The 26787-nt window shown below is 40.8% G+C and overlaps 1 protein-coding gene across 1 annotated transcript in view; it reads left to right on the forward strand.

The window, feature by feature from the left end:
* The first annotated feature begins 9917 nt into the window (after positions 1-9917).
* FRK (fyn related Src family tyrosine kinase) overlaps positions 9918-26787 on the forward strand; it is a 74017-nt gene continuing 57147 nt past the window's right edge. The window contains exon 1 of the mRNA XM_048492472.1: positions 9918-10627. Within this exon, the coding sequence (XP_048348429.1) occupies positions 10197-10627 (431 nt within the window). The 5' untranslated portion in view covers positions 9918-10196. The remainder of the gene's footprint in view (positions 10628-26787) is intronic.

Consider the following 26787-nt stretch of genomic DNA (forward strand, 5'->3'; position numbering starts at 1 on the left):
TGGGCAAACTGTGCCCTCTCCGTCCCCATGCCACCAGGGCAGAAAGTTTTGCCAGCAGAAACCAGGCACTGGCCAAACTCTGCCCTCCCATCCCCATGGCACCAGTGCAGAAAGTTTTGCCAGCAGAAACCAGGAATGGGCAAACTGTGCCCTCTCCATCCCCATGCCACCAGGGCAGAAAGTTTTGCCAGCAGAAACCAGGCACTGGCCAAACTCTGCCCTCCCATCCCCATGGCACCAGGGCAGAAAGTTTTGCCAGCAGAAACCAGGCATGGGCAAACTGTGCCCTCTCCATCCCCATGGCACCAGGGCAGAAGGTTTTACCAGCAGAAACCAGGCATGGGCAAACTGTGCCCTCTCCATCCCCATGCCATCAGGGCAGAACGTTTAACAAAACTCAGTCACTTACTTTAATAGCCAGGAGGAACAAGCTCAATAATCTCCTGGTGTTTCTGCCATGACCCTCTCCTTTCCTACTAAGGTGGGCGCTTTCCTGGCGGCCGGCCAGGCCGAGCCTGTCTTCGTCCGCCCTGCAAGCAGCAGGGCGGGTGCATCCCTTGCCCGCAGCCGGCCAGGCCATGCCGCAGGCCCAGCCTCCCGGCGGCCGGCCAGGCCGAGCCGCCAGACCCATCTTCGTCCGCCCTGCAAGCAGCAGGGCGGGTGCATCCTTTGCCCGCGGCCGGCCAGGCCATGCCGCGGGCCCAGCCTCCTGCCCGCCTTGCTGGTTGCGAGGCGGGCGGTTTCCCGGCGGCCAGCCAGGCCGAGCCGCCGGACCCATCTTCGTCCGCCCTGCAAGCAGCAGGGTGGGCGCATCCCTTGCCCGTGGCCGGCCTGGCCGTGCCGCGGGCCCAGCTCCTGCCCGCCTCGCTGGTTGCGGTCCCGGTAGCCGGCCAGGCTGAGCTGCCGGACCCATCTTCGCCCGCCCTGTAAGCAGCAAGGTGGGCGCATCCCTCGCCCGGGGCCCGCCAGGCCGTGCCACGGGCCCAGCCTCCTGCCCGCCTCGCTGGTTGCGAGGCGGGCGCTTTCCCAGTGGCCGGCCAGGCTGAGCTGCCGGACCCATCTTCGCCCGCCCTGTAAGCAGCAGGGTGGGCGCATCCCTCGCCCGGGGCCCGCCAGGCCGTGCCGCGGGCTTTGCCTCCTGCCCGCCTCGCTGGTTGCGAGGTGGGCGCTCTTCCGGCGGCTACTTCCTTGGATACTTTTTAAAACAGAGCCTCTCAACACTACCTCCCATGGTGGGGGAGGGGGATTAATCATTAACAGACATGCTGGGTCAGTTGAAGGTGAAGTTAATCATTAACTGGCAGTTTGCAGAACTAAGGGAGAGTCATCAAAGGTGTTGAAGTTAATCTTTAACAACCGGTTCCCCGAACTGAAGAAAATGTAACAACAAATGGTTGCTGCAGCCTTCAAAAATCGGGACTTTTCTAAAACCCCTCGGGACGAGGGACTAATTGTTAAAAAGCGAACGTCCAGCCGAAAACGGGACGAATGGTCACACTAGTTTTGAGTAGACTTGCTCTATTATTTACCCTAGTAAGAATCAAATAATAATAAAGGGGAAATAATATTGCAGTTGTGATTTTACCACCACTGTATTTATTATATTTATGCCCAGCCAATCCCTGATGACAGCCAGGCTTGGGGCGACTTACAAAACAACTAAACATTATATAAATACAGTTCTTAAAATTACTAGAGCATCAAAATCTAAAATTACATTTACTGATGATGGCGATAAATAACATCCCATTCCTCATGGGGGAACAAGATATAAGCATAGGGAGGGAGGCATGCAATTTAAATATAACAGAGGTGCTTGATGATGTTGGAATCAATAGCTGATGACTATAAATAATCAAATGGCCAAGATGGTCAGGATGTTCAGGAAGCCGGCCAGATAGTCAAAGAACGATGGCTGGATGACCTGAACCAGAAGCTCAGTGAAACATCTCCATCTTTCATGCCCTGTGGAATTGAATCAATTCCCACAGGGCCCTGGTGTTCGAGAATAGAGAGTTCCACCTGGCTGGAGCCAGGCTGAAAAAGCCCTAAGATGTTTAACTGGATTGCTTGTTTTATATTTGCTCAATAAGTTTGTATAAGTAGTATTGCATTATACTGTTACAATTTTTTAATGTGTATTGTACGTTAGAGGTCATTTATATCTTAAAAAATCTTAATAAAAATTAATATGGAAAAAAGAACTAATACAATAAACTCCCAATTTGTTCATGAAAGAATTGTCTTTTGCTTATCCAAGAAAACTGTGTTTAACATCTGCATTTAATTATTACAATTATGCTGTACACGTAAACAAGGCCTAAGCTGATTTTAAATTAACGGAATGGGATTTAATGGAGTAAGAAGCCTTTTTTTAAAAAACAACAACTGTAAGACCAACAGGAAATGCTACTTGTAAAAGATGCACAGCAATAGAATAGAAGAACAGCTGATTTAAAACCCCACTTTTCTCTATCTTTAAGGAGTCGCAAAACACCTTATAATTGCCTTCCCTTTCCCTCCCCACAACAGACATCCTGTGAGGTAGGTGAGACTAAGAGAGTTCTGAGAGTACTGTCACTAGCCCAAGGTCATCCTGCAGGCTTTATAAGTAAGAGTGGGGAAACAAACCTGATTCACCAGATTAGAGTCCATCACTCTTAGCCACTGCACAAAACTGAGATCAAACATGAGCCTCTTATCTGGTAAATTAATAATTGCACTGGGAACATATATAAAATTCACAGTGTAATTATTAATTCACTAGATAAATGCTCTTGTTTGATCTGTGTATTAGAAAGGATTCTGAAAAAAAGTTTAAAGTAGTCAGGAAGAAAACAATGTTGCAGGTTTGCTTGAATCCAGAATGTGGCTGTCTCGTTAATTATAAATCTGGCTGTCTTATTAATTGTGAATGCAGTTGTTACCAACGTGAATGGGTAGTCAGGTGGTTGGAGATCAAGAAAAGAACATATTGTTCCTTGAAAATATCATTCTGCTACTTTTGGAAGTGACACCTTTTTACCTACCAAGAACAGCAATAAATTATTTCAAGTCTGATTTTGGATACACAGAGCTGGGAGTTCAGATTGATCAAAACAGCCATAAAAGCTTCAGGGATTCCACAAGGTTTCCTCTAGGATTTAGGTGAAGGTTCAAAATGGCATTTGTTTTCTATACACTGTGCTCACATGCTTTATATAAAACAATATTACAAAGACTGTAAGTTTCCAGTATCCTTACAATCAAAAGTAATGGACAGTGCCATCCTAAACTGACATCCTGTAATCTCAACCTATTAATTTCACTGGTTTGGGATCCATCCAGGGGTGTGTACTTTTTTGTGGGGTTTTTTTTCTTTTCAGATTTGAGTTTATGGGACCTGGAAACGTTTGGAAAGGCTAAAAAAAAGAGCCAACTATCCATACCAATTAATTCTTTTTTTTTTTTTGCTTTTTGCATATACATGAAAATTTTTGGCTCCATGAAAATCTATGGGGGATATTTTAGGGTTCAGGGAGAGAGGGGGTTGTTTTTCAAAGTAGTGGCACCAATAGAGTTTTCAACTGTTTCCAGTGGAAGATGGAGGCTTCCCCTTTGGGAGCCCATAAAATTAGAACCACTGACACAAACATTACCAAACTTGAGAGTTTTTCTATGGAGTCACCAGCAGCTTTATTTGTTACTAGCGGGCCCAGCCACGCGTTGCTGTGGCAATTGTCCTTCTCATCACAGTCTGCAACTCACACAGATGTCCATGCAGGTTCAATGATCCGCAGCATAGCCTTTTGGGGTGGTCAAATGGAATCCCTCTTTCCCTTTTCAATGCACATCGTTATATGGTGCTGTCTTGTTTTTTTAGTATAAGGTAACCCTTCCCATTCTTGGATTAACTTCATTATTTATGGCATTCTTCTGGCTTGGCTGATTCATATTTGACACATAGATGGGGAGGCATGCAAGGGAAGAGGAGTGAGGGAGGGGACAGAGAGTGAGGGGTGGCATGCAAGGGAGGGGAGGGGTCAGCATCTGGATATGACCCACCCTAGCGGAGGGAGACTGAAGGTAGGGAGAGGGAGGGGTGGCATGCAAGGGAGGGGAGGGACGGGCCAGCCAGCCTAGATTCCCTGAACACTGAGGTTATAGTTCAGAAAACCAGGTTGCCTCCGAGGCACGCATTACTCAGGAGTAAGCTTGGTAAAGCAACCATGACATACTTTGAATGGCTGAGTCGCGCCCCTCAGAGGGTTTCCTCAGAAGCGACACCCATTGTCACCAACCCAACTTACTCCTAGGTAAAGGATCATGACCAGCCAGCCTAGATGTGTGGGAGGGGTGCCTTTCCATTCCCCCAAAGAATGCGGTCACACGCATCAATGACATTGCACAGTATCAGCCTGCGCGTTTCCATGAGCACGTACTGCTGGCCTCCGCAGTTGATTTGCTGCTACTGTTCTTTTCCCATTTCACCACAATAAGCCACAGCAACGTGTGGCCGGGTACCACTAGTTTTTAATAGTTTACTTTTGTCCTGATACTTTTTACCAAGTAAGTGTCTTATTTTCCTTTTAAAACTTGCTGTAAACTATTTCATTTCTCTTGTAAAATTGTTTGGCAGTCGCATAAATGGAATTGACCCCCACTACCACCACACTGAGAAGAAAATAGTACTATTGCAAATTCCAATATATTGAGCAATGGAGGATGTTGCTTTTGGAAAGGGCATTTCACTTTTAAAAATTTATCCCCAGCAGGACAAAAATATATTCCCTCCAACAGAACAACTAAAGCAGCAGTAAATGCCTACTGAGTTATCAACAATAGCTTTGACAATTTTAGCCCCAAATTATAACTGATGACACACGATCCCATACATCACTAGGCACATGCACATCTTTAATTCCAGGAAAGATGAGTGGTAAGGTGCTAACACCAATAGACTCATCAGCTTCCTCCTGTTATGATGATGGCAAGATATGAGCTGAAGAAAAGTGGCCTCATCAAATGCTGAAATGGGTTTTGACCCAGTCAAATTATTGCTGTTCTTGATGGCCATCAATAATGCACTGCCAAATTGTGATGGGAAGCTGGGAAACATGTAATGTGAGTTGGGGTTGCCAAGTCTGTTCTAGGAAATTCCTGGAGATTTGGGGGGGGGGGGAGCCTGGGAAGGGAGGGACCTCAGCTGGGTTTCATGCCATTCAATCCACTTTCCAAAGCAGCCATTTTCGCCAGAGGAACTGATCGCTGTCATCTGTCATTCCAGGAGATCCCCATGCCCCACACAACAGAGGTTGGTAGCCATAGAGATGATTTTCAATTCATAGTTCAAAGAACAATAGTTGTAGTTTAGGAAAGGAATACGGAGTATAAACCTTGGCTAATTACACCAAGAATAATTACAGGATGAGACTGAATAAAATGTAAACAACTGTTTTACCAAAGAACTGTACTAAAAGTGAGAAATGAAGGGCGGGGGCAGGCCTTCCTTATTTTCCTGTGAGAATAGGAAGAAGAAAAAGTCTTTGTAATGCCTCCTCATTTTTTCTTTTGTGCGTCTTTACTAAGTTTGTCAGCAATGTCTTATTTGGTCTTTCTGTATATTTACTCCCCCCACCCCATCTAAGCCATAGTGCATAAGCCATGGTATTCATGCAGATATGATATTGCCTGTCTGTACTGTCCAAGGAGAAAATTGAGGTTGCAAAAGTGGCAGAGTAGTTCACACAGAACAAGGACAGTAATGCTTATGTATGAAAAAGTCATCACAGTTTATGCCACTTTTGCCCTCAAGATACTGTTGCTTCCCAAGAACAGGACCAGCAATGCTCAGGACCCTGGTATCCCAATAACCACACCACTTTTGTCTGTGGGTAAAATATTTTGGCCACAGCCAACCATTTATTGACCTTGCAGTAAGAAGTGTGAGGCGCAGCATGGGACCTGATCTGGTCTGAATGCTGGGCAGCCCCCCAAGGGCTGCCTCCAATGATGCCATTCCTCCAACCACCCTGTTGGGTTGTGTTCATGCCCCCACAGAGGCTTTTGTTATTTCCCCATTAAGCTTCAGTTTCCCCATAGTTAGCATGGGTTTAGTTCATTGTAAAGTCTTCTTAGAGAGAGAATTTTAGTTAGCCCCTGTTCCTTTGAGACATTTCCCAAGAGGCAGTCTTCCTTCTTTACCCAGCAATCCCCTGTTTTAGCCAATCAGTCTTTTATGACGTTATTCCAATATAGATGAATATGCATAAGCCTGTGCTCATAGGTACTGGAGCTGGAAGGACAGATAGGTGGAAGGAGAGGTTCAACTTCATTTTTTTTTTCAGTTTCTGAGAACCTTCTTAATGTTAAACACATGAACAGTTCTGTACAAGCTGTGAACCAACATGCCATGCAGACTACAAGTCTCACATAGAGTCACGTCAGGTGTTTGGCAACTAAGGTTATCAACCCTGGGTTAGGAACTTCCTGGAGATTTGGAGGCAAAACTTAGAGTGGAGTTTGAGGGGAAAGAAGGCGTTTAGCACGGATGCAATGCCATGGAGTGTACACTTGGAAACTGCAATTTCCTTCATAGAAGCTGATCTCTGTAGTCTGGAGATCACTTGTAATTCCTGGAGAATTCCAAAGCTTCACCTGTTAGTAACCTCTGCTTATTTTTGGACTTCTAGAAGAAAAATAAAAGCAGGAACTCTATGAGGCTGTGTGTGGGATTATTTAGTTTGTTTAGCTCTAAAGTACGAGGCCTGTGTAAGGGTTCTCAAAATATCTATTGATTCTCCTCTTTTAATTCTGTGCCACAATTTTCTTTTGCCATCCCAGAACTGATGGCATACAGAACCTGAGCCAGCCACAGTGCTCAAACTGCCTCCCAAAATTGAGACTTCCCTAAAACATGACAGAGATTCCCAGTCACTATAGTAGTGGTTCCTCCTGTTTTGCCAAGGGGTGTGGTGAAAGGCTGAATGCAGAGTCAGCTGTGTTGCTTTGACAAATGTAACTAATTTCTGTTAAACCTGTGGTTCTGCTATGATGATTGGTTGTGTTTGTTTGAAATGCAGATAGACAGGGAGAGCCACTTTTCCCTTGAGAGTTGTTTGTTATCTTCTGCTTGTTTCTCACAGCAACAAAGCTCTAGCTGAAAGGCCTGAATGAAAAGTACTGGTTACTACGTGCATGAGGGCAGCTGATTCTTAAGGACCAATCTGTGAAAAGAAAATGAGGATCTGGCCCAACTGTATCAGCAGTACTTAATTGTAGGTACCAAGCTGTATACTTCCCTATAAATCAAATAATCAGGTCTGCTGGAACAAGGCTCTCACAGTAGCTCTTTGTCTTTCCAGAGGCTCCTGTCCCCCGAATTCTGGACTCTCCTTCAGGAATTAATTAGTATTTATCTGGTTTAGGGTAGTCAACCTCCAGGTGGAAACTGGAGATTTCCAAGAATTACAACTAATCTCCAGACTACATAAATCATTTGTTCATTTATTATTTTGTTTAAACCATTTAGTCCCCTTCTGCTGAAGAAAATGGCTATTTCAAATGTGGATTGCATGGCATTATATATTACCAAATCCTGCCGCTGTCTCTTAGGCTCACTATCAGATCTCTGGGAATTTTTGAACCTGGAATTGGCAACCTACTCTGGTTCTAGTGTTAGTACTAAAACATCCTGTTTATGTTACCGCTGTTTGCCAGGTAACAATAAGTGATTTCAGCTCAGCAACTTAATGAGACGCAGGAAGCAGGCATTCTTCAAAGCAAAAGGATTTTATTGCAGGTGGTGGTCACAGCTCAGTCAGGAGAGAATCGCGCCCTTGCAACGCAGTGCAAGAACTTTTATTCCCAAACTTCAAAGGGGCAAAGGGGCAGGGAAGGGGAGGTGAGGGGGCGAGACCCTCACCCAAAACACCAATAGCAATACAAGACAGTTCAAAAGCAAGATACAGTTACACTTTTCTGAATGGGATTACCAATTCCCGCTGTCAGCCGTCTTCCCGTGAGATCTCGCAATGGTGCTGAAGGAGAGCAGATAACAGTCCATTCACAAAATCCAGGTGGGCTTGCTACCGCACCTCGCTAATCCTTTCTATCAGATGGCTGTTATCCCCGAGGCTCCCGCCTCACGTTGCTGCAACAAAGGAAAGTTCAAACTGTCCAATGGTGGTCTCTGCACGTCTTCCAACGGCTGGGGGACCTTTGGGTGCTGGCAACAGATTCGATTTTCAAATCCAAAGAGGGTCTTTGTCCTTATCAAAGAGTCGGTTGGGTGTTGGTCTAACCTGCATTCCAGAGTCAACTTCCTTGTCCCTTAATATCAGACCTTTACAGGCTATTGCTTTTACTATCAGACACAAATTTCAAAAATAACATTTCTAAACTTAAACATTAGGGAAACCTTAGGGATAATTACATATACTTATAGGTAAGACTTTCCTATACCTATTGGCAGGGCTTGCTTAAAACTAAAAGAACCTTAACCTAACTGAAGAACCTTGTTAAACTAAAATCCTAAACTGCAGACATAAACTCAACTAAGAGGGGCTTTTATTACATCCTAGAATGACAAAGTCAGACTAAAAGATGAAAGATCAACAAGTTTAAAAACATCTAAACAAACACAAGGGAAACCATATAGCATTGGCACAAACATACATATACATTCTTTGTGAACCTTATGGAGGCTTCTGAAGCACACAAGTCTCCGTGTCCGGGCATGGAGCCAGTGTAGCCAGGCAACCTGACTTCAGGAAAATATTTTGTTCATTTTCCTGGAGGTAACATTTACATGTTAGTGGGGTAGGGAAGTTTTGCTGCTAGTGGAGTAGCCACATTTTAAACAGGATTTTTTAAAAAACAAAATCTCATTCAAAGTAGAGGTACCTTCCAGCATTGATAAGACGCAGAATACAATCTAGTAGTAAAAGAAGAAAAAAATGCAGAAAAGTAAGGGGCTCATCTAGGGAAGATTTTTTGGGGGGGAATGCCTGTGTTCCTGTACGCTGCACCAGATATGGCCATGGCAGATGTAACTCAGTTATGTAGAAAGAGGAGTAGAGTCTATTATTAATAGCAAGAGTGCATAGACAATAACAAAGATGTTTCCTTGCAGCTTAATTCACCATATTTTGTTGAACCAGATGCTTTTGTTTTTACCTGGTTTCTCATATGAAAAGCATGGTTAGCTGGGAGAAGAGTTCTTGAGAGGGCCTGCACTACAAGGAGATAATCAGCGAAGAATGTGAGAGCTCTTTATTGTTCAACCAGAGAATCATTTAGATGTTTTTAAACTTGTTGATCTTTCATCTTTTAGTCTGACTTTGTGTGTGCTGTATTTATGGAGATTGATCAAGGCACTATCCAGCAAGTGCTCACAATAGTTACACAACTGTGTTCATGTGTCATTTCTAAGCTGCAGTGGACAATTTGATAGGTAGCATAGGAGGGAAAATCACATTTTGTCTATGACAAAATAATGGGGCATTGCTGGGGAGATGAAATCTTCTCACAACGGCTGGAAGAGTATTTGCAGTGTAGTTCTATGCAGAGTTACTCTAGTTAAACCCATTGATGGGTTTAGAATAGTAATAACTACATATTTATTATGCAGTAAAATTAGCTAAAAAGTTACACTGATTAAGAGAAGGAGATGGGGAGCAAACAGTACGTAATTACAAAAAAAAAGGTTATCCACTTCTCAGAATATTAAAATAGCAAAGCAGTCAGGTTGGTTATTCATTACCTGCAGCTGGAAAGTGTGCAGAGCCTTTAAGGCTTTAGAAACACCTTTGAAGTGAGTAAGAATAGGGGGAGGAGCAAAGGTAAGACGATTGTACCGGAGTGGTTATGTACCTTTTCTGTTTACCTTTTCTGTTACTTACAGATTTCCACCCCCCCACCACCACAATTTAGTTCTGTCTGATCAAAAGAGGAAGTGAAAAATTCCCCTGAGATGAACAATTGCACTTTAGTACTCAGGTTTCACTTCTGAGCGTGGATCTGAAAAGGAAGAAAGAAACTCTCGGGAAAGATTTGGAAGACGGGAGAAGCTCCAAGACTTCAGGTGTGCAAATAATGTGGAAAAATTTTTTAGAATGGCAATTAAAGAAGAACATGAGATGTGATTCAAAGTAGTTGTAAATGCCTAACTTAAAAAGAAAAGTTGAAGGAAAACAAGCCACAAAAAAGGGAGCAGCATGGGCAACTGCTGTCAGAAACACTGTGCTTGTCTGGAACCCTACGTGTCGTGGCTCTTCCATGTCTGCAACTGCAGATCAAGTGATAAATATAAGACTGAGTCAGTCATCTGCAACCCAATAGTAATCTCCCCTCCAGGACCACTCGGCCCACCTGAAAGGAACGGAGGGGACAATGACAGAGATTTGCCTCCTGTTCCTCCGCCAGAACAGAACTGTAATTTTGTGGCCCTGTTTGATTACCAAGCCCGTACAGAGGACGATTTGAGCTTCCAGGCTGGAGACAAGCTTGAAGTTCTGGATATGTCCCATGAAGGATGGTGGTTTGCAAAGTTGCTTTTGGAGAATGGGTTTGCCAGGCCTGGACAGAAACTGCAAGGCTACATTCCTTCCAACTATGTTGCAGCAGAACGAAGTATTGAAGCTGAACCGTAAGTACAGTAAATGCCTACTGTGACATGGAGTATCTACCTGCAGAACATCTGTATTGGAAAAGCTAGGTGGGAAGCTACATTTGGGGGCTTGCAGGTAATCGGTAAATTTAACAAATATACATTTTATTCTTTTTTTCTCTCAAGTGACAACTCAAAATAATGGTATCAGTACGTTGACCAAGACTACTTCTACTATTCTAGTAAATCAGATGTCTAATGGTATGCGTAGCACACTCAGCATTTAATCTTAGTTCTGGACTTTAAAGGCTTAAACTGTCTGGTACATGCTGCTTGTTTTTTTCTTTTTGGTTTAAATCTGGTTGGCCTTACATTCAGTATGCTGCTGCATAAATTTCTCTGGAGTACATTATTTTTCATTACTTTCTGGTGGTTTGGGAGGGGGAATTGGACGGGCTCGCTTATAGTGTTAAAAAAGTTAGGATTCCCAGCACATTGGGATATTAAGCAAAACTGTTTAATAATAAATTATTATTTTTATTTATTTATTTATACTTTAAATTTATAGGCTGCCCTCCCCCAAAGGGCTCAGGGCGGCGAACAACATAAAATTATACGAACAATATAATATTTTAAACAGCATTAAAAACACATACAACAATCAATAAAACTATAAATATAGATTGCTTCTTTTTCAATCTATTAAACACACATACACATTAATTGTTGGCAAAATTATTTATATTTAAATAAGTTTTGAAAATACCATAGATCAGTGCAGTCCTGGGGGTGGGGCAAAACTTCTCTGGAGGAGGTGTGGCACTGGCGTGAATGCTACTTGCATTGGCATAAGGGGCATTTATGCCAGCACAGACGCACTTATGCTGGTGTTGGGGTGGCATGCAGGAGGCTATGCTTGTGTCAGATGGAGCATTTCTGGGGACAGGGGTAGCTTTAGTCGGATTCTGGAGCCCTTTCAGCCCGGGAAGGCCCCCAGTTCCAATGGAGACTTACACTAGCAAAATCAGTGGCACAGCCTATTGAAATGCATATGCCACTTTTATGAGAAAAGGGGCAGCATCACTTTTGGCTTGCTGTTTGTGGGGTAGGCATTGCGACTGTGGCTGTCCTCTGCCATGGATTGCACTGCCCATCTGCAATGCAGGAGATTTTTTTTTCTAGTGTTCCTCCAAAATTCCTCAGACATTTAATGCTGTACACTTGGAATGAGTAAAATGCTTTGTCAGACAGGGTTTTCTTCTCTCAAAAAGAGAAAATATTTTATTGGAGGCTTTTTCGGTATGACCCCACATTTCTCAATTTACCCTTCAGAAAGATGGAAAGAGTCTTTAGGGTTCTTCCTGCTATACATTTTTAATGTGAAAACACTTTAATTACTAATTCTGAAAGAGAAATTATTACATAGGAGTTTCTGTTCGGTGTACCCATATCTTTTGCACTTTTTCTATTGGAAAAATGGGAGGGGGGCAGGAAAGGACCTCAGGAAAAAACACAAGGAACAATTGAATTTTTCCCTTGAAATTTTCTATTTTTTCCCCTTGTTCTTCTCAACTGCAAGCACCACAGTCCACTTTTCATATTATGTCACATTATTTTAAACACAGTACCTTTCAATGTAGGCAGTTCTTAGAATTCAAGTACTGACTTACGATGTATGACTCAGGTGTCTCAGTTGTTTTGGGATCTGCTTAAGGCTTAAAGATTTGAAGCTTTTTATATATGTGAATTATTCTGCCATCTGTTCCATATTGATTAATGAATTTACTACATTTATTCCCCTTCTTTCTCCCTAATGGGATCCAAAAGTTACTTATATTGTTCTCTTCTCCTCCTGTGAGATTGTGAGGTTATGCTGAGGAAAGCTGTTCTATGCATTTTTTTCATGCATGTTCACCTTACATTTCTGGGTAGGAATAATGATGAACTCTGTGTAGAGATCATCATGTATGTCTTGCCTGGTTTGTACATTTGGTTAAGATACTACTGAAATAAATAGGATTGCTAACTCTGGGTTAGGAAATTCCTGGAGATTTAGGAGCACCATATGTGAACCATGGTTTTTTTGGTGGTGGGGGTGGGGGGGATCTTAGCAGTATATGATGTCATAAGAATTTACCCTGCAAAGAAGCCATTTTTTTTTTGCAGGGGAGCTGATCTCTGTAGTATGGAGATCAGTTGTTCTGATAGGTCTTCAGGCCTGACCTGAATGTTGGCAATTCTACATATGATTTTGTATCTGTGTTAGGTCTGCAGAATGTACATCCTATAAAACAAGCCTGCATGATGGCCCATCCCTAGAAGAGCTGATAAGTCCATGGTGGATCATAGTACATGAATGTTCAACCCCATGTAGCTTGGTGGATCACAAGTTGTACAGGCCTGATCTATACATAGGTTTCATGGAACTTGATTAAAGTATACGGTATGAAGCTACTTTTACTCCCTGGTCAATTAAGGCTTTTAAAGATGAGTCAGAACAACAGAAGATCTCATATTCTATATCTCAAAAGCCTCTAAAATCACTGTCTTATTTCATTGATATTAACTCAGAGAGTCTGTTTTGTGTTCCTCATACAAATAATATCCTGTTGATGTTAATGAAATGCTAGGGCATGTTCAGTAGTATCGAACACACTGGGTCTATCTTCCTTGGGACCTTCTGTAATGTTCTATAAGGATATGCGGACAAATGCTTTATTAAAAAATTAATGAGAACACATTTGATTATGATGGCCTCCTTTTGCTCACTTTATAGTGCCTTGCATCACAAGAAGCTTGTTTGTACTTTTATGTGGAAACTCAGACTGTCCATCCAAATTCTGCAGATGTGGAAATTTGTATCCTGTATCCTAGTTAAGATTTATAATGGGAAAATTATTGAATTCTGTGTGATACTATTATTTAGATTTAGATTTATCATTTAGATTTAAGGACCAGGCAAATGATCAAGTCTCTGAGAACTTGCAAATTCAGCAGTTGTGCTGATATTTATTTAAACCTTTATATCTTTCTCATACTCAAGGTGGCTACACAAACTGCCAATGGAGCCAGCTGTGCTAGCCCTTCTGTGGCAAATGCTAAATATTTTGTATTATATTCAAGATTACAATGAAAAAAATCTTCACACCCCATGTATTACAAGTTCTTTTAGTGTTGGTACTTGGTACTTCTAATATCTCAGACAATATTGTCAACATAGGTCAATTGAATGCCCCTTTAAAAATGGATGCATTGTGCTTTTTTGAATATGCACCTATCACCCACGTTCAGGGCTGAGAGAATGTTGACTGCCCAAGATCACCCAGCAAGTTTCCATGCTATGAGTGGGGATTTGAATGTCGGCTTCCCAGATCCTAACCCCATAGCCACTATACCACCCTGGCTCTCTGTGTACACCTATAAAAAGAATAATTTAATTGTTCATGGCAACAGTTATTCAAAGAATGCAGTAATTTCTCTAGCAAAGAACATCTAGGAAATAATTTCACGGTATGCATGGTGCCCTGCCTCTACAATTTCTTAACCTGATTCAGCTTCCTCTCATGGCCCTATCGCAGTGATGGCGAACCGTTTTGAGACCGAGTGTCCAAATTGCAACTCAAAACCCACTTATTTATCGCAAACTGCCGACATGGCAATTTAATCTGAATATTGAGGTTTTAGTTTAGAAACGCGTTACTTGGGAGTAAGCTTGGTGAAGCAACTGTGCAACACTTCGAATGGGTGAATCACAACCCTAGGAGGGTTTACTCAGAAGCAAGTCCCATGGGCAGCAACTGAGCTTACTCCCAGGTAAAACGATTGTGCCCAGGCCAGCCTAGATATGTGTGTGTGTGTGTGTGTGTGTTTGTGTGTGTGGGTGATTTTCTGCCCCTCCACATGACTGACTCTGTGCACGCATGCCCACAGAAAGGGCTCTGAGTGCCACCTGAGGCACCCAGGCCATAGGTTCGCCACCGCTGCCCTATCGCCTTGTTTGATCTACCACATACCTCCATCATAGCAGTGCAATGGAGCTGTTCAGCTCACACTTTCTATTCATTTCATCCCTTTTGATACTTAGCACCTGGGAGTAAAAGTGGGATTGGTCAGTGTGCCCATCATTTATTGAATTCAGATCTTTTCCAAACAACACTTTAGCTCTTCCTTATGACACATAAGGAGTTATATGTTTTGAATGTTGTGTTCAAAAATGGTGATTGACAAGAGATTGGATTTAAAAAATAATTGCTTAAAATGCAAATATTTAGAAAGTGCTTTGAATAAAAAAAACACAACGAACTATTTTCAAACAGTATTTATGTAGGGATACAGAATGTACATTCAGGGAACCAAAAGAGAAACAACAACAAGGGATGGCACCCCTACCTCCCATTGAAGATGTGGGTTCTGCTTGACTCCCTTAGCTTATTACAAACCCAAATGTGTTAGAAACAAGGGCTGAAGAGATTCCTTGTCAATGAGATTTCTTGGAGCCAAATTTGAGCCTTGCTATACAGAATGTCATGGCTCCATACGTGTGATTTCTTTTTTTATACCTTACATGATCTGAAGTCAGTATCCTGAAATATAATTGTTCTCATTTGGGCTGGAGCACTCCTGGTAAACAGCTTCTTCTGAATGCATCCTGTAAGCTACTAGGAAGGATGACTGAGTTGGTTTCCTGATGTTTATTGGACCTCACATAAGAAATGACCTATATGTACTATTTAAGCGTACACAGGGGAGGAGTGAGGAAGCAGCTCTTCCTCCCTGTGGGATATTTTTTAAAAAAGTATAGCCTCTAAACTGCTTTTTGCCTTGTGAGGGAAAAGTTGGAATGACTGAACAATCTCTCCCTCCCCATTGTAGAGAAAAGCAGCTCAGAAAGGGCAACTTTGATAAGAGAAATGGCCTGCAGAGATTGAGATAAGCTCCCCTTTCCCTTGCAAGAAATTTCAGTCCTGGTTGCAGAAGAGGAACTTGGGAAACTGTTTGCACAACTGAGCATCCCTTATATAGCTTGATCCTATGATGTTGAACAAAAGCTGATTTTTCCACATCTACCTAGTGCATACCAATTTGTGAAAGTCCAGAGGCCATAATTGAGTGTGCGCATTCTATATTTTCCCCTTTAGGTATAGTGCTCAAAAGGTTCCAACTAAAATTTCAAATTCATTATGAAAATATCTAGAGGGAACATATATCTGAACGTTATTTGCTTTCCCCCCACATCCAGAATTATATTACTTTTTATCTCATAAATATATAGCTTTAATTCATAAATAAGGTATGTTCCATTGGTAATGGTTTGCTTTAAATATACCGCATGGGAGGAAAAGAACTCTTAACTCAAAGAGCGTCTGAATGTTCTCCAAGAAAGGCATGGGTTCACTGTTCTATGATTTATTTTTGGATTTTAGTCGGCACTGCAAACAGGAACCATGGAAACCAACAAATCACCTGTCCTTGCTTTATTAGAGTAATTGTTTTACCTAAACACAAAAATGACCCTCTGCCAATGTACTGCAGGCAACAAATGCTGACCAGCTGTAGTGTTAATTTTAATGCCCGAAACAGCTAACAAATGGTGGCTGTTGCTTAAAAGAACAACAATATTCTTCCTTTATTTTCTAGAAGAATTGGGAGGTAGTATCCTTAATGTTTCCTTTCTCTTCTTGGTGATTTAGTATAGGCCTTCACTGTTTCAAAGAAACATTCATTAAAATATCAGTTGAAGTCAAGTTAATGTTTTAAAATAGACTGCAGCTGTGTAGCCTACAGGCAACTCTCCTCCCTTTTGTTTTTTGGGGTTTTTTTGCCATACAGCCATAACAGGACAACCATCAGGCAAAATAACATATAGTTCCAAAGTCAACACATAGTAACAACAGCTTAATGTAATACACGGATGTAATAATGTCATTCAAAGTTAAAGGAAGCATTTTATTATGAACAATCATGACACTTTTACTGAGCAACGTGCTCTACCTCCATTAGTTCTATCAGTATTTTCATTATGACATCTTGAAGGGATTGCAATGACATGGGGGTAATTAGGGAGATAGCTTGCATAGAGAATTATCTCATTTGTGATGGGGGAGGGAAGGGGGAGGCAGTGCTGGAATTATATTCTATTTCCAGAGTGCAAAAGCTACTTTAAGAAAGGGTAAAAAGGTACAAGTTATTGAGCTTGATCCCAACAGTAATTTATTTATTTTATTAAAATATTTATATCCCACCTTTCCTCATGACCCAAGGTAGCGTACAACTACATTTATTGTAAAACAAAAGAAAAGCCCTCTGGTAGGTGATTTGAATATTAATTAAGTCTTCTCTGGAGTCAGTGGTTTGGGCCTTGTTTTTATGTAAACTGGGTGTAACAATTATAAAAGGTGAGTATAGGTTTCCAGTTTAACCAGTTACCTCCTCTCAAAATCATTAAGTGAAAAAGGCTGTTATTGGAATTACTGCATTTACAAGGTATTAGAAATATAAACAGGTAACAGGAACTTTAACCTTCTTTCTTCTCTTTAAAACACATACTTCAGAAAAAATATATTTTAATTTCTTTGGATGTTGTTGATAAAATGTAAGGTCAGTAAATGTTACTGAGCCCTGACCTGGATGGCTCAGACTAGCCTGACCTCATCAGATCTCAGAAGCTGAGAAGGTCAGAACTGATTAGTACTTGGATGGGAGACCATCAAGGAATACGAGCAATACTTCCTATAAGCATTCCCCAGAGCTGTGCAGCAGTCTGAAAACACTGTTCGGAACTGAGCCATTCAGGAGAGCTCCCCCTTCTGGGTGGCCCCTCATCTACATGGCATCAATATGGTGGTCACACTGCTGTGCTCTTGTGCAGCTTACAGGAAATGTTGAATAAAGAGATCACTTTGCAGCCAGCATGGTGTTGTGGTTAAGAGTAGGTGGATTCTAATCTGGAGAATCGGGTTTGATCCCCCACTCATCCACCTGAGAGGCAGAGGCTTATCTGGTGAACCAGATGTGTTTCTACACTCCTACATTTCTGCTGGGTGACATTGGGCTAGTCACAGTTTTTTGAAACTCTCTCAGCCCCACCTGCCTCACAAGGTGTCTGTTGTGGGGAGAGGAGGGGAAAGGAGTTTGTAAGCCACCTTGAGTCTCCTTACAAGAGAGAAAGGTGGGATATAAATCCAAACTCTTCTTCTTCTTCTTCTTCTTCTTCTTCTTCTTCTTCTTCTTCTTCTTCTTCATCATCATCATCATCATCATCACTATGCAGAGGAAGGCAATGGCAAACCACCTGTTAGTAGAAAACCTTACTAGATTGACGTAAGTCATCTGTGATTTGGCAGCACTTCACACAAACATATGCAATTATCCCACCTTTATTTTATGATGAAAGTTTGCATTGACATAGGACTTCCAAGAGATCTTTCAATCAGGTATTTCCAAGGATATAGCTGCAGTAAATGGCACCTGGGGCAAACACTTGAACTATGCCCTCTCAACCTCTTGCCATCTGGATGTTATGCTCCTATTGATATATCCCAAAACTGAATTAGCCTTTTTTTGTCACTGCACTACACTGATTGCTCATATTTTATTTAATATCCACCCATACTAAGATCTTGTTCTCACACACTACTACTCAGTAGTGTATCCTCCATCTAGAGAGAAGAAGAGGAGGGAAAAAGTGAGAAGGGGAGGGAACAAGAGATAAGGGGGGGAGAGACAGAATCAGGGTGAGAGAGAGTGGCACAAGGAATGCCTTGCATACCCCCTGGCTTTCCCTAGGGACTTGAGTCACTGGGGAGGCCAGCAGCCTGAGTGCCCCTTCCTTGGCTTGGTTTGGAAGCATTCAGCTTGGAGTGTGGCCTTTCTGGGGTGGGGGGTGAGGGAGGGTTTTCCTTTCTGCCTTAGGTCAGCAACTCTCACCAAAATGCAAGTCACACAGCAGGGACAAAGAGGTTGGGTGTAGGCCAGCAGCTACCCTCCTGAGCCAGGCAGCATAATGCTCCAGATCCTGGGGGAGGGAAGGAGGGGACGGTCCGGCAAATGTGCTCCCCACATGACCCTTGGAATAAACATCCTTGGGATCTACAGCAAAAAGAGAAAATTGGTAGACATTATCCCAACTTTTCTGTTAACAGAAAATTCAGTCAAGATCCAACCAGCTTTTGTGAGTTTTCTGGTGTGTGTGGCTGTGGTCTGACAGTTTTAACTCCTAATGTTTTGCCTCTGGCTCTGTGCCATGATCAGAAACACATCTTAGCATAACATGCCCCTAAAGACGACATCCATAGATGTGGGTGAAACATTAGGAGCTAAAACTACAAGACCACAATCCCACAGCCTAGAAAATCCACAGTCCAAAAAACCCTCAACAGTCCTTTGTTTCTGACTGTGAAGGCCTTCAACAATAGAAGATCCAATCCTTTATTTCCATTTTGTCTGCAGAAGGACTTTGTGCCCCAAGTCTTCTCTCAATTATAAATCCTTTTATTAGGTACAGAATAGAAAGTAATAAAATATACTATATGGCAATATTAGGTCATTTTTTACCATAGAATTTCCAGTGATTCGTAGAGCAACCTATGTTACTTGCATTTTTTACCAGAAGTAACATGACCTCACAGCTGATGTCATAGTCTCCACCCCATATATCTGCTCTTGACTTTCCCATTGGTTTCCAGGCAGTACTTGACAGCCTTATGACAACTCAGATTGAAATAAAAGTTAGCCTTTACTGAACTTCTGTTTATTATCCAAATGAATTGTACAGTTAATTTTTACCAAGTTTTTATAATTTTAATTGTGTCAATCCTATCTTGTAGGTTAAACTAAGGAAAAGTAATTGACCCAAGGTCAACCAGCAAATTTCCATGGTTGAGTAGGATTCAAAACCTTGTCATTTTATAAGAGGCAATACCTTGAGTTTTGATAAAAAGGGTGGACTAGAAATAGATAAGTATCAAATAAGTGTTTGTGTATAGCTAGCTAGCTATAAATGTCATCTCCAATCTTAAACAGGAAACAAATTCAGTTGCATATGCAAATATAGTTTGTTCAAACTTGTGAGTGGGGATTTTTTCAGCACAAATATCTACAGACTTCCTGTTGGAAACCTGAAAGCTCCATGAAGTGAAATCATATGAGATGCATTTTGTTATATAAATTACCACTATGAATGGATGAGCTAGCTAGATCATTGCAAGCAGGACATTAATATGATCTATTGACAAAGGAGGGCAGCACATAAGTTCAAATTAATTTAACAGGGAATGGTTCTGCTTATAAGAAGGAATTCTGTCTTTACAGACCATCCATGTATTTGCATTTAAAAATTTCCAGAAGATGCTGTTGTAAATAATAGCAACCATATTTAACCAAACAGGAATGCACACCTCAATGACACTGGAAATTACTTTATCATTTTAATTTTTACTAACCGGAACATTCTGTCCAGGCCACTAGTTAAGATCCTCCTTGCAGACCCTGATATTTGTGCCCCTTCTGACAGTGATGAGATAGGTGGTAATCAGACGCAGGGTGGCACCTCAGCTTTTCCTGGAGTTCCACCTGGTGATAACCAAGATCAGTTTCTTTTAGATACCAGACTAAAACATTCCTGTTTACCCAGGAAGCTGTTCTTTCAAATTGTTTTACAATCTATTCTATCCTTTTTTATGAGACTGATTTAAACTGTAAAACATTTTATGCTGTACTTTGGTTTTTTTACTGCTGTGTTAATAGTTGTTAATTATTAATTAATTTTCTCTGTTGATGTTTTCACTATGTTTTACTGGTGAGAAATTGCATATTCAAATTGACAACAATTGCTGCTAAATTATCTACAGAATCATAGCTGTACACTGCCTAGATCCTTTTATTTGTTGATCTTATGTCGTCAGCCCATAAAATCCATCATTTTCATCTTTGTTTTAATTGCAGTGCAATGCTGCACAGAGTTAATCTTCCTTTTTGGGGGGATTTTTGGAAAACAAAGAAAAAAGAAAAACCAAACAAATAAGAAACAAACAAAAAGAAAAGTACACAAAAAGTATATAAAGATTTCACCACAAAAGGAGGGGGAAGGCTCCTAATTATGTGTGCTCCACATAATAACACATGTACAGCCCTATGTAAAGACATCAGCATCAGGACGAGATGATGCCCCATCTCCTCCAAGAGGGCTTTCCAACAGCATAGGGAGCAAAAAAATAATCCCTCTTCACTGGAAAGCTCTCCATAGGGATTACAGGATTCATGCCACCCACAGCTGTGGCCTTGCTCCTCGCCCTAAACCCTGGGTGGGTGCTGACTGACTCCACCCCCAAGAACACCCTGGCTTGGCCCCCCATACTGGTGTCTGATTGGGACACCAATGCAATCTCACTGTGACCCAGACTAGTCCCCCCTTGCAATCATTGTCTTTTCTCTCTCTTTTCTCAGTTTGCATGCTAACCATTTTCCTAATTTATTTGATAATTCAAAATTCTTTTGCTTCACATATTTCAGTTTCCATTTCTCTGACTTTTAACATAAATCTTCTTCTTGTTCTTGGGCTATGTTCCCCTTAAGGGGGTTAGCACTGACATTTTGTTCACCAAATAGTTCAATTTTGGGCATTTTCAGGGGTAAGGTTGATAGCACGGATGTCTTCAGCAGTGCTGTCCATCCACCGTTTGTTTGGTCTTCCACATGGACGGTGGCATTCTGGGTAAAAGTTTAGGGCCATTTTTGCAACAGAAGTCTTCTCCAGTTACATAATATGCCCATACCACTGGAGCCATGCTTCCCTCATTTTCTTTGTTATTGGTGTGATTCAAGTCTTTGTCATATGTCTTCATTTGTAACACGATCGAAATGAGCCAGGCCAAGCATCCACTGGAGCAGCTTCATTTGCATCACATAAAGCGTTTGTCATGTTTTACTTTTAACATAAATAACTGTTGTAAAAATTTTATTTGTTGCAAAATATTATCTCATAGATATTTTTTAAGTTCATCCTGTTTGCAGGTCTCTATGCTCTGTGCCATATAAAGATGATAGTTTGATCAGTTGAGGTACAGCAGTTGAGAAAGTTGTATGCTTCCACATTAGAATATAGACCTGAATGAATATGAACAATATCGTTCATTTTAATGCCATCCCTTTGTCAAAACCATTATTTTGTGCCTTATTGAACATGGTACTTTGAGGCAAGAGCATTTATGCCAAAATGTATTTTTACTTGAAAACTTTCAAATCGATTGGGGGGTGGGGAGCAGGGTGACGTAGGCACTAGGATCCTGGCAAAGCATTCCACAACAGAGAATGTCTGGCAAGCTTTGTACTGTGGTGGAGGAATATACAATCTACTATCACTGTAATGTGGAACAGAGTATAGAATTATAGAACTGAAAAAGACCGCAAGGGCCATCCAGAGCAACTACCTACCATGCAGAAACATACAATCACAGCATGCCCAACAGATGGCCATCCAACCTCTGTTTAAAAATCTCCAGACAAGGAGACTCCACCACCCTACTAGGTAATATATTCTACAGTTAAACATCCCTCACTGTCAGAAAGTCTTTCCTACTGTTTAGGTGGAATCTCTTTTCTTGTAGTTTGAATCCATTACTCTGTGTCCTGGTCTTGGAGCAGCAGAATACAAGCTTGAGGGGGGGAACAAAGTTGTGAATTTCCTGCCAGAGGGTTGACTAGGTGGAGGTGTTGACTAGATGACCCTTGGGGTCCTTTCCAGCTCTATGTTTCTATGTTTGCTTCTATGTTTCTGTCACAGCTAGGATGGTGGTTGGGATGGATCCATTGCTAGGAGAAAGCTGTGCCTGTGAGCTTACCTCCCTCATTTTGGGGGCTCCCTTATTGAATCTTGGGGAATGTGGAGCCATTTAGCAGTATGCTCAGATTGCCAGCTGGCTCTCACCACCAGATGGCAAGAGAACTTCACTGCAGTTTGTGCCCATGTGGGATCCTGGGGACTAGCAATTCCCAGCAGGTGGCTGGGGGGGGGGGGGGGGTTATTGAGCGGCAAGCAGGTCACCTGACGCTAGAGCTATTCCCATGCTGTGCCAGTGTTATGGCAGTTGTGTTATTAAAACTGTGGCCTTCTTTCCCCCACCTATCCAGGCCATCACCACCTCCTGTGGCAGCATATTCCAAACACCAGTCACACATTGCATGAAGAAGTGTTTCCTTTTATTAGTCCTCATTCTCCCCCCCAGCATTTTCAATGTATGCCCCCCTGTTTCTAGTATTGTGAGAATAGATCTAATATTGTGAGAATCGATCTCATCTGTCAGTGAGATCCTTTAGAGACTATGCCCATCTATCAGTGCCCATCTATCAGTGAGATCCTTTAGAGACATTTATTTTGGATGCAGACTCGTTTGGATTGGTGGCACTTTTGTTCATGCAACTTTGGTGCCTACAGGGCAGCTATTAATTTTTCTGCTTTGTTTTAAGTAGTAAGTAACCTATCTGAATTTTGTATTTAGTCACCAGCTTTGGTTTTGTATATAACTGCAGCAGTATTACTAGCTTTTCCCTTCCCTGGAGCTGATATTTATGTTTTTGCCAACATATTCCATCAGTTATCAATACATGGCAGCTTAATGACCTTGCAAATATATTATGCAGTAGAGTACGTTTAACAAAATGTAAAATTATCTTTTAAAAATTGAAATATTTCTTAAGATTGAATAATGGTTAGATTTTCTTTTTTTAGAACTCTTTAGAACTTTCCAAGCTAGACCTGTGAAGAGTTTTTAAAGGGGCTTAGTCCAACTACATATCAAGCTTATGCTCTTGAAACAACACCATTTTTAGTGACCACTGAAGAAGAATATTGTTCTTTCTTAATCTGTGTGATATTTTATGATTTGAACTTATATGATCTTGTGTATTAGTTAAAGCAGAATTGGTCCACAAGGATTATATATATATAATCCTTATATATATATAAAATAGATATTATCTGTTCCTCAATCTTTTTCAGTTCATCTACTGTATCCATGCCTGGTAGATCCTGTTACATCCTGCTATTGATTCATTAAAAATGAATTGTTTGCCTGTTTTTAAAAGTATGCCTGTTTTTTTAAAAAAATATAGTGTGTGGAAGAGATGAGAGGTTACAAAAAAGAAGCTACTATAAAATAATGAATCAAAGAGCTATCAGTTCATGCAGAGTGGGTAAGAACGATTTCCAGCTGTTATAGGTAGGCTAGCATAAATGTAACATTTAATAAAAGAAATACGTGAGACTCATTGAGTGGATTCTTTGGGGCAATTAAGATCTAACTTTGAAACTGAAAAACTGGGATGAAATCTTGAAACCTCTGTTCCTTGTGATGATTGGCATTGCCTCTTTCTGCATGTCCTCACTGCTTGTCGGCTTATTATATTTCTTTTGCTTTTTGTTAGAACTTAGTTTGCATCCGAAATAGTTTTCTTAATAAAGAAGCTTTTGTGGGTGGTAGTGAATAATAGTATCTAAATGCCATGCTTTGGAATACACAGATACCTCTTTTTGTAGTTTCAATAATTAGGTTATTCAGCTGCATAAATTGGATCAACATGATTCATAACTTGCCTATCAAGTGCAGGGCATTCAAAAAAGGTTAAATTATGCAGACTAACAGAGCTGTCTCTGCAAATTTGAACTGCTGGTTCTCTGTAGATGAAAACTAGCTTTTGAATATGAGGAGTAAATGATCAAAATAGATTGTGTGGCCTGCTTATGTGCTCTAAACCTAACTATTCCTTTAATGGGTCTGTAGTTTAGGCATTTCCCTTTCTGTCGACAACATTAATGGAACAAGAATTATAGGGTTTCTGAAATGTGAAGTAGCATTGGTTAAGTTTTTCTTCCCCTCCTAATTTTCTTTAAACCAGACTATTCCTGTTCCTTATGATTCCTGCTTATTATCAACAAAGGCTGCAAGATACTGAGGAACAAAGTCTGCAAATAAATGGAACAGTGTACACTCATTACAAGTAGAGATAATAAATGTCAGTAGTGCAAAAGTAAATGCACTAGAATAGCAACATAAGGTAACAAGGGGAAGAAACAACATATTTTTTTTCTGTAAAATTTGTTCGTGTCAGAAAGCTTTCCTAATTATGAAATCATAAAAACATCTGCCTGAAAATGAAGATCACTAAAATATAGAAATAATGTTTTGAGTACTAGCTCAAAGTAGCCACCTCCCCTCCTCCTCACTGGGGCGAAACTCCTTGACCCCAACTTAGGAAGCCAATAATAGTGTACTCTGGTGTACTCTGGTGTCACAGGAGCCATGGTGAACTCAAACACACCCACTATTCTGGATTAGAGATATTAGAAGTATCCAATTCCTTACATTTCAGCTTTCTGAATATACCTAAAATTGAGAATATTCTTTTGAAAATCTCATCTACATATGAAGTGCTACAAGCAAAGTTGTTTACAGCATCACCTTCTACATTGTAGGTAGCTATATTTCTAGTTTCAATTATTTATATCCTTAGGTTCAAGTTAATGTTTAAAGATCTGAATGCTAGGGTTAAAAGAGAAAGACAAAATGTTGGTAAGCCAAAGATCAGCTCTTTTCCCTTGGAATTCTTGTGTTCCTTTTCAAGAAAAAATGACAGAGAGAAATGAGTCACCAAATAAATTTAAATGGAGAAGGAATTGAAGTGGGTAGAAAAGGCAAAAGACTGCATGGATAGGAAGCATAGTGCTGGGTTTTCATAGGAAGGCAGTTAATAGAAAATGCAGTTCAGATAGTTCAGCTTTTCATAGGAAGGCAGTTATGCTTGAGAAACAGACTAGGTGGCCATTCTTTACTGGATTGTGAAGCTCAAGTGAAGCATCAGAATCCAGAGAAGACTTTAAAAGTCTTTGGTATGAGGTAGGGCTAAATACATAATTAAATGACTACAGAGTAACTTGGTCTTTTATTCTCAGTTACACAATAACTGGATCAAAAATATTGGCAGACCATTCATGGCTGTTCTCACAAACTTCTGAACACTAATATCGGTTCCTCACACATTTCAGTTAGGGCAGGTTACTGTTAAAGAGGCATACTATTTACCATGTATGGAGTCATCAGTTAAATATTCTGCTGAAACCATCAGGAAACAACAGATTTGAATCAGAGCAATGCACTTAGTGAGAAAACAAAGAGGGCTAGCAGGAGAAAAATCCCTTGAATTGTAGGTTGCTATTAAAAGCAATGTTCTAATCTAAGAAATAGTCATGTGGGCTTTATGTATTAACAGACACTGTAACGAGGAAATATGATATGAATTCTACAATAACCTATATTTACAATGCCTCAGAGATTGTATTCACACTTGGCAGTTATTTTGATATGTGCTTAATTTTTGGAGAAAGAATTGCTCTTTTTGTTAGCTATGAAAAAAGTTATTTCTCCCTTACCCCATTGTTTCAGCTTTGTTACTAGGCTTACAAATGCACTGTTTTTCTGGTAGTAGAAAAGAAACCTAAAATGTCAATGACCTTTTCCTCCTCTAACTTTTGAGTAATGAAAATTTAGCCTTACAACTAAATTTAGGTGGTTCTGTTGTTGATCCCTTACATGGGTCAACAATTACTGTATTTGTAAATGCAGTTCAGATAGTTCAGCTTTGTTCTGGTTCATTTCCTAAACATATATCAAATCCTTTGATCCTGATTTCCAGTTAGGGCTGAAGTGAAAATATGATTATACTTGAGTTTGTTTCTGGCTCTCTTCATGCCTTTCTTTCTTTTTTTTTTTGGTAAGGGGGGCAAGTTCAGCAAGAACTATACAATTGTCATACTTTTTTCTGAGCAATACTTGATTGGTTATTTAAACATACATTATTTTACTTGGCCAGTGACCTCACATCCTCCTGTGTGATTGCATCCTTACGTTTGCTAAGTGGCATCTGATTGGCTTATTGAGTTTGCTTGTTTTTCAATTTATATTCCACCCTATTCCTGTAGGGCTCATATCTATATGACATCATTGGAGAAAGTGGTAAAATGTGATGTGAATAAAACGATTGAAAAACATTGAATAGGCTGAAACCTCTCTGAAAATAGTGGCAAATGAATTCAAACCAAGATTGCTTCTACATGGGGTACTTGTGGTATAGTAGCACAACATTTGCTTTGATGCTGAAGATTGCAGGTTCAGTTCTTGTCATCTCCAGTTGAAAGGAACAGATTATAT

This window comes from Sphaerodactylus townsendi, linkage group LG01 (genome assembly GCF_021028975.2).
Source record: "Sphaerodactylus townsendi isolate TG3544 linkage group LG01, MPM_Stown_v2.3, whole genome shotgun sequence".
Lineage (NCBI taxonomy): Eukaryota > Metazoa > Chordata > Lepidosauria > Squamata > Sphaerodactylidae > Sphaerodactylus > Sphaerodactylus townsendi.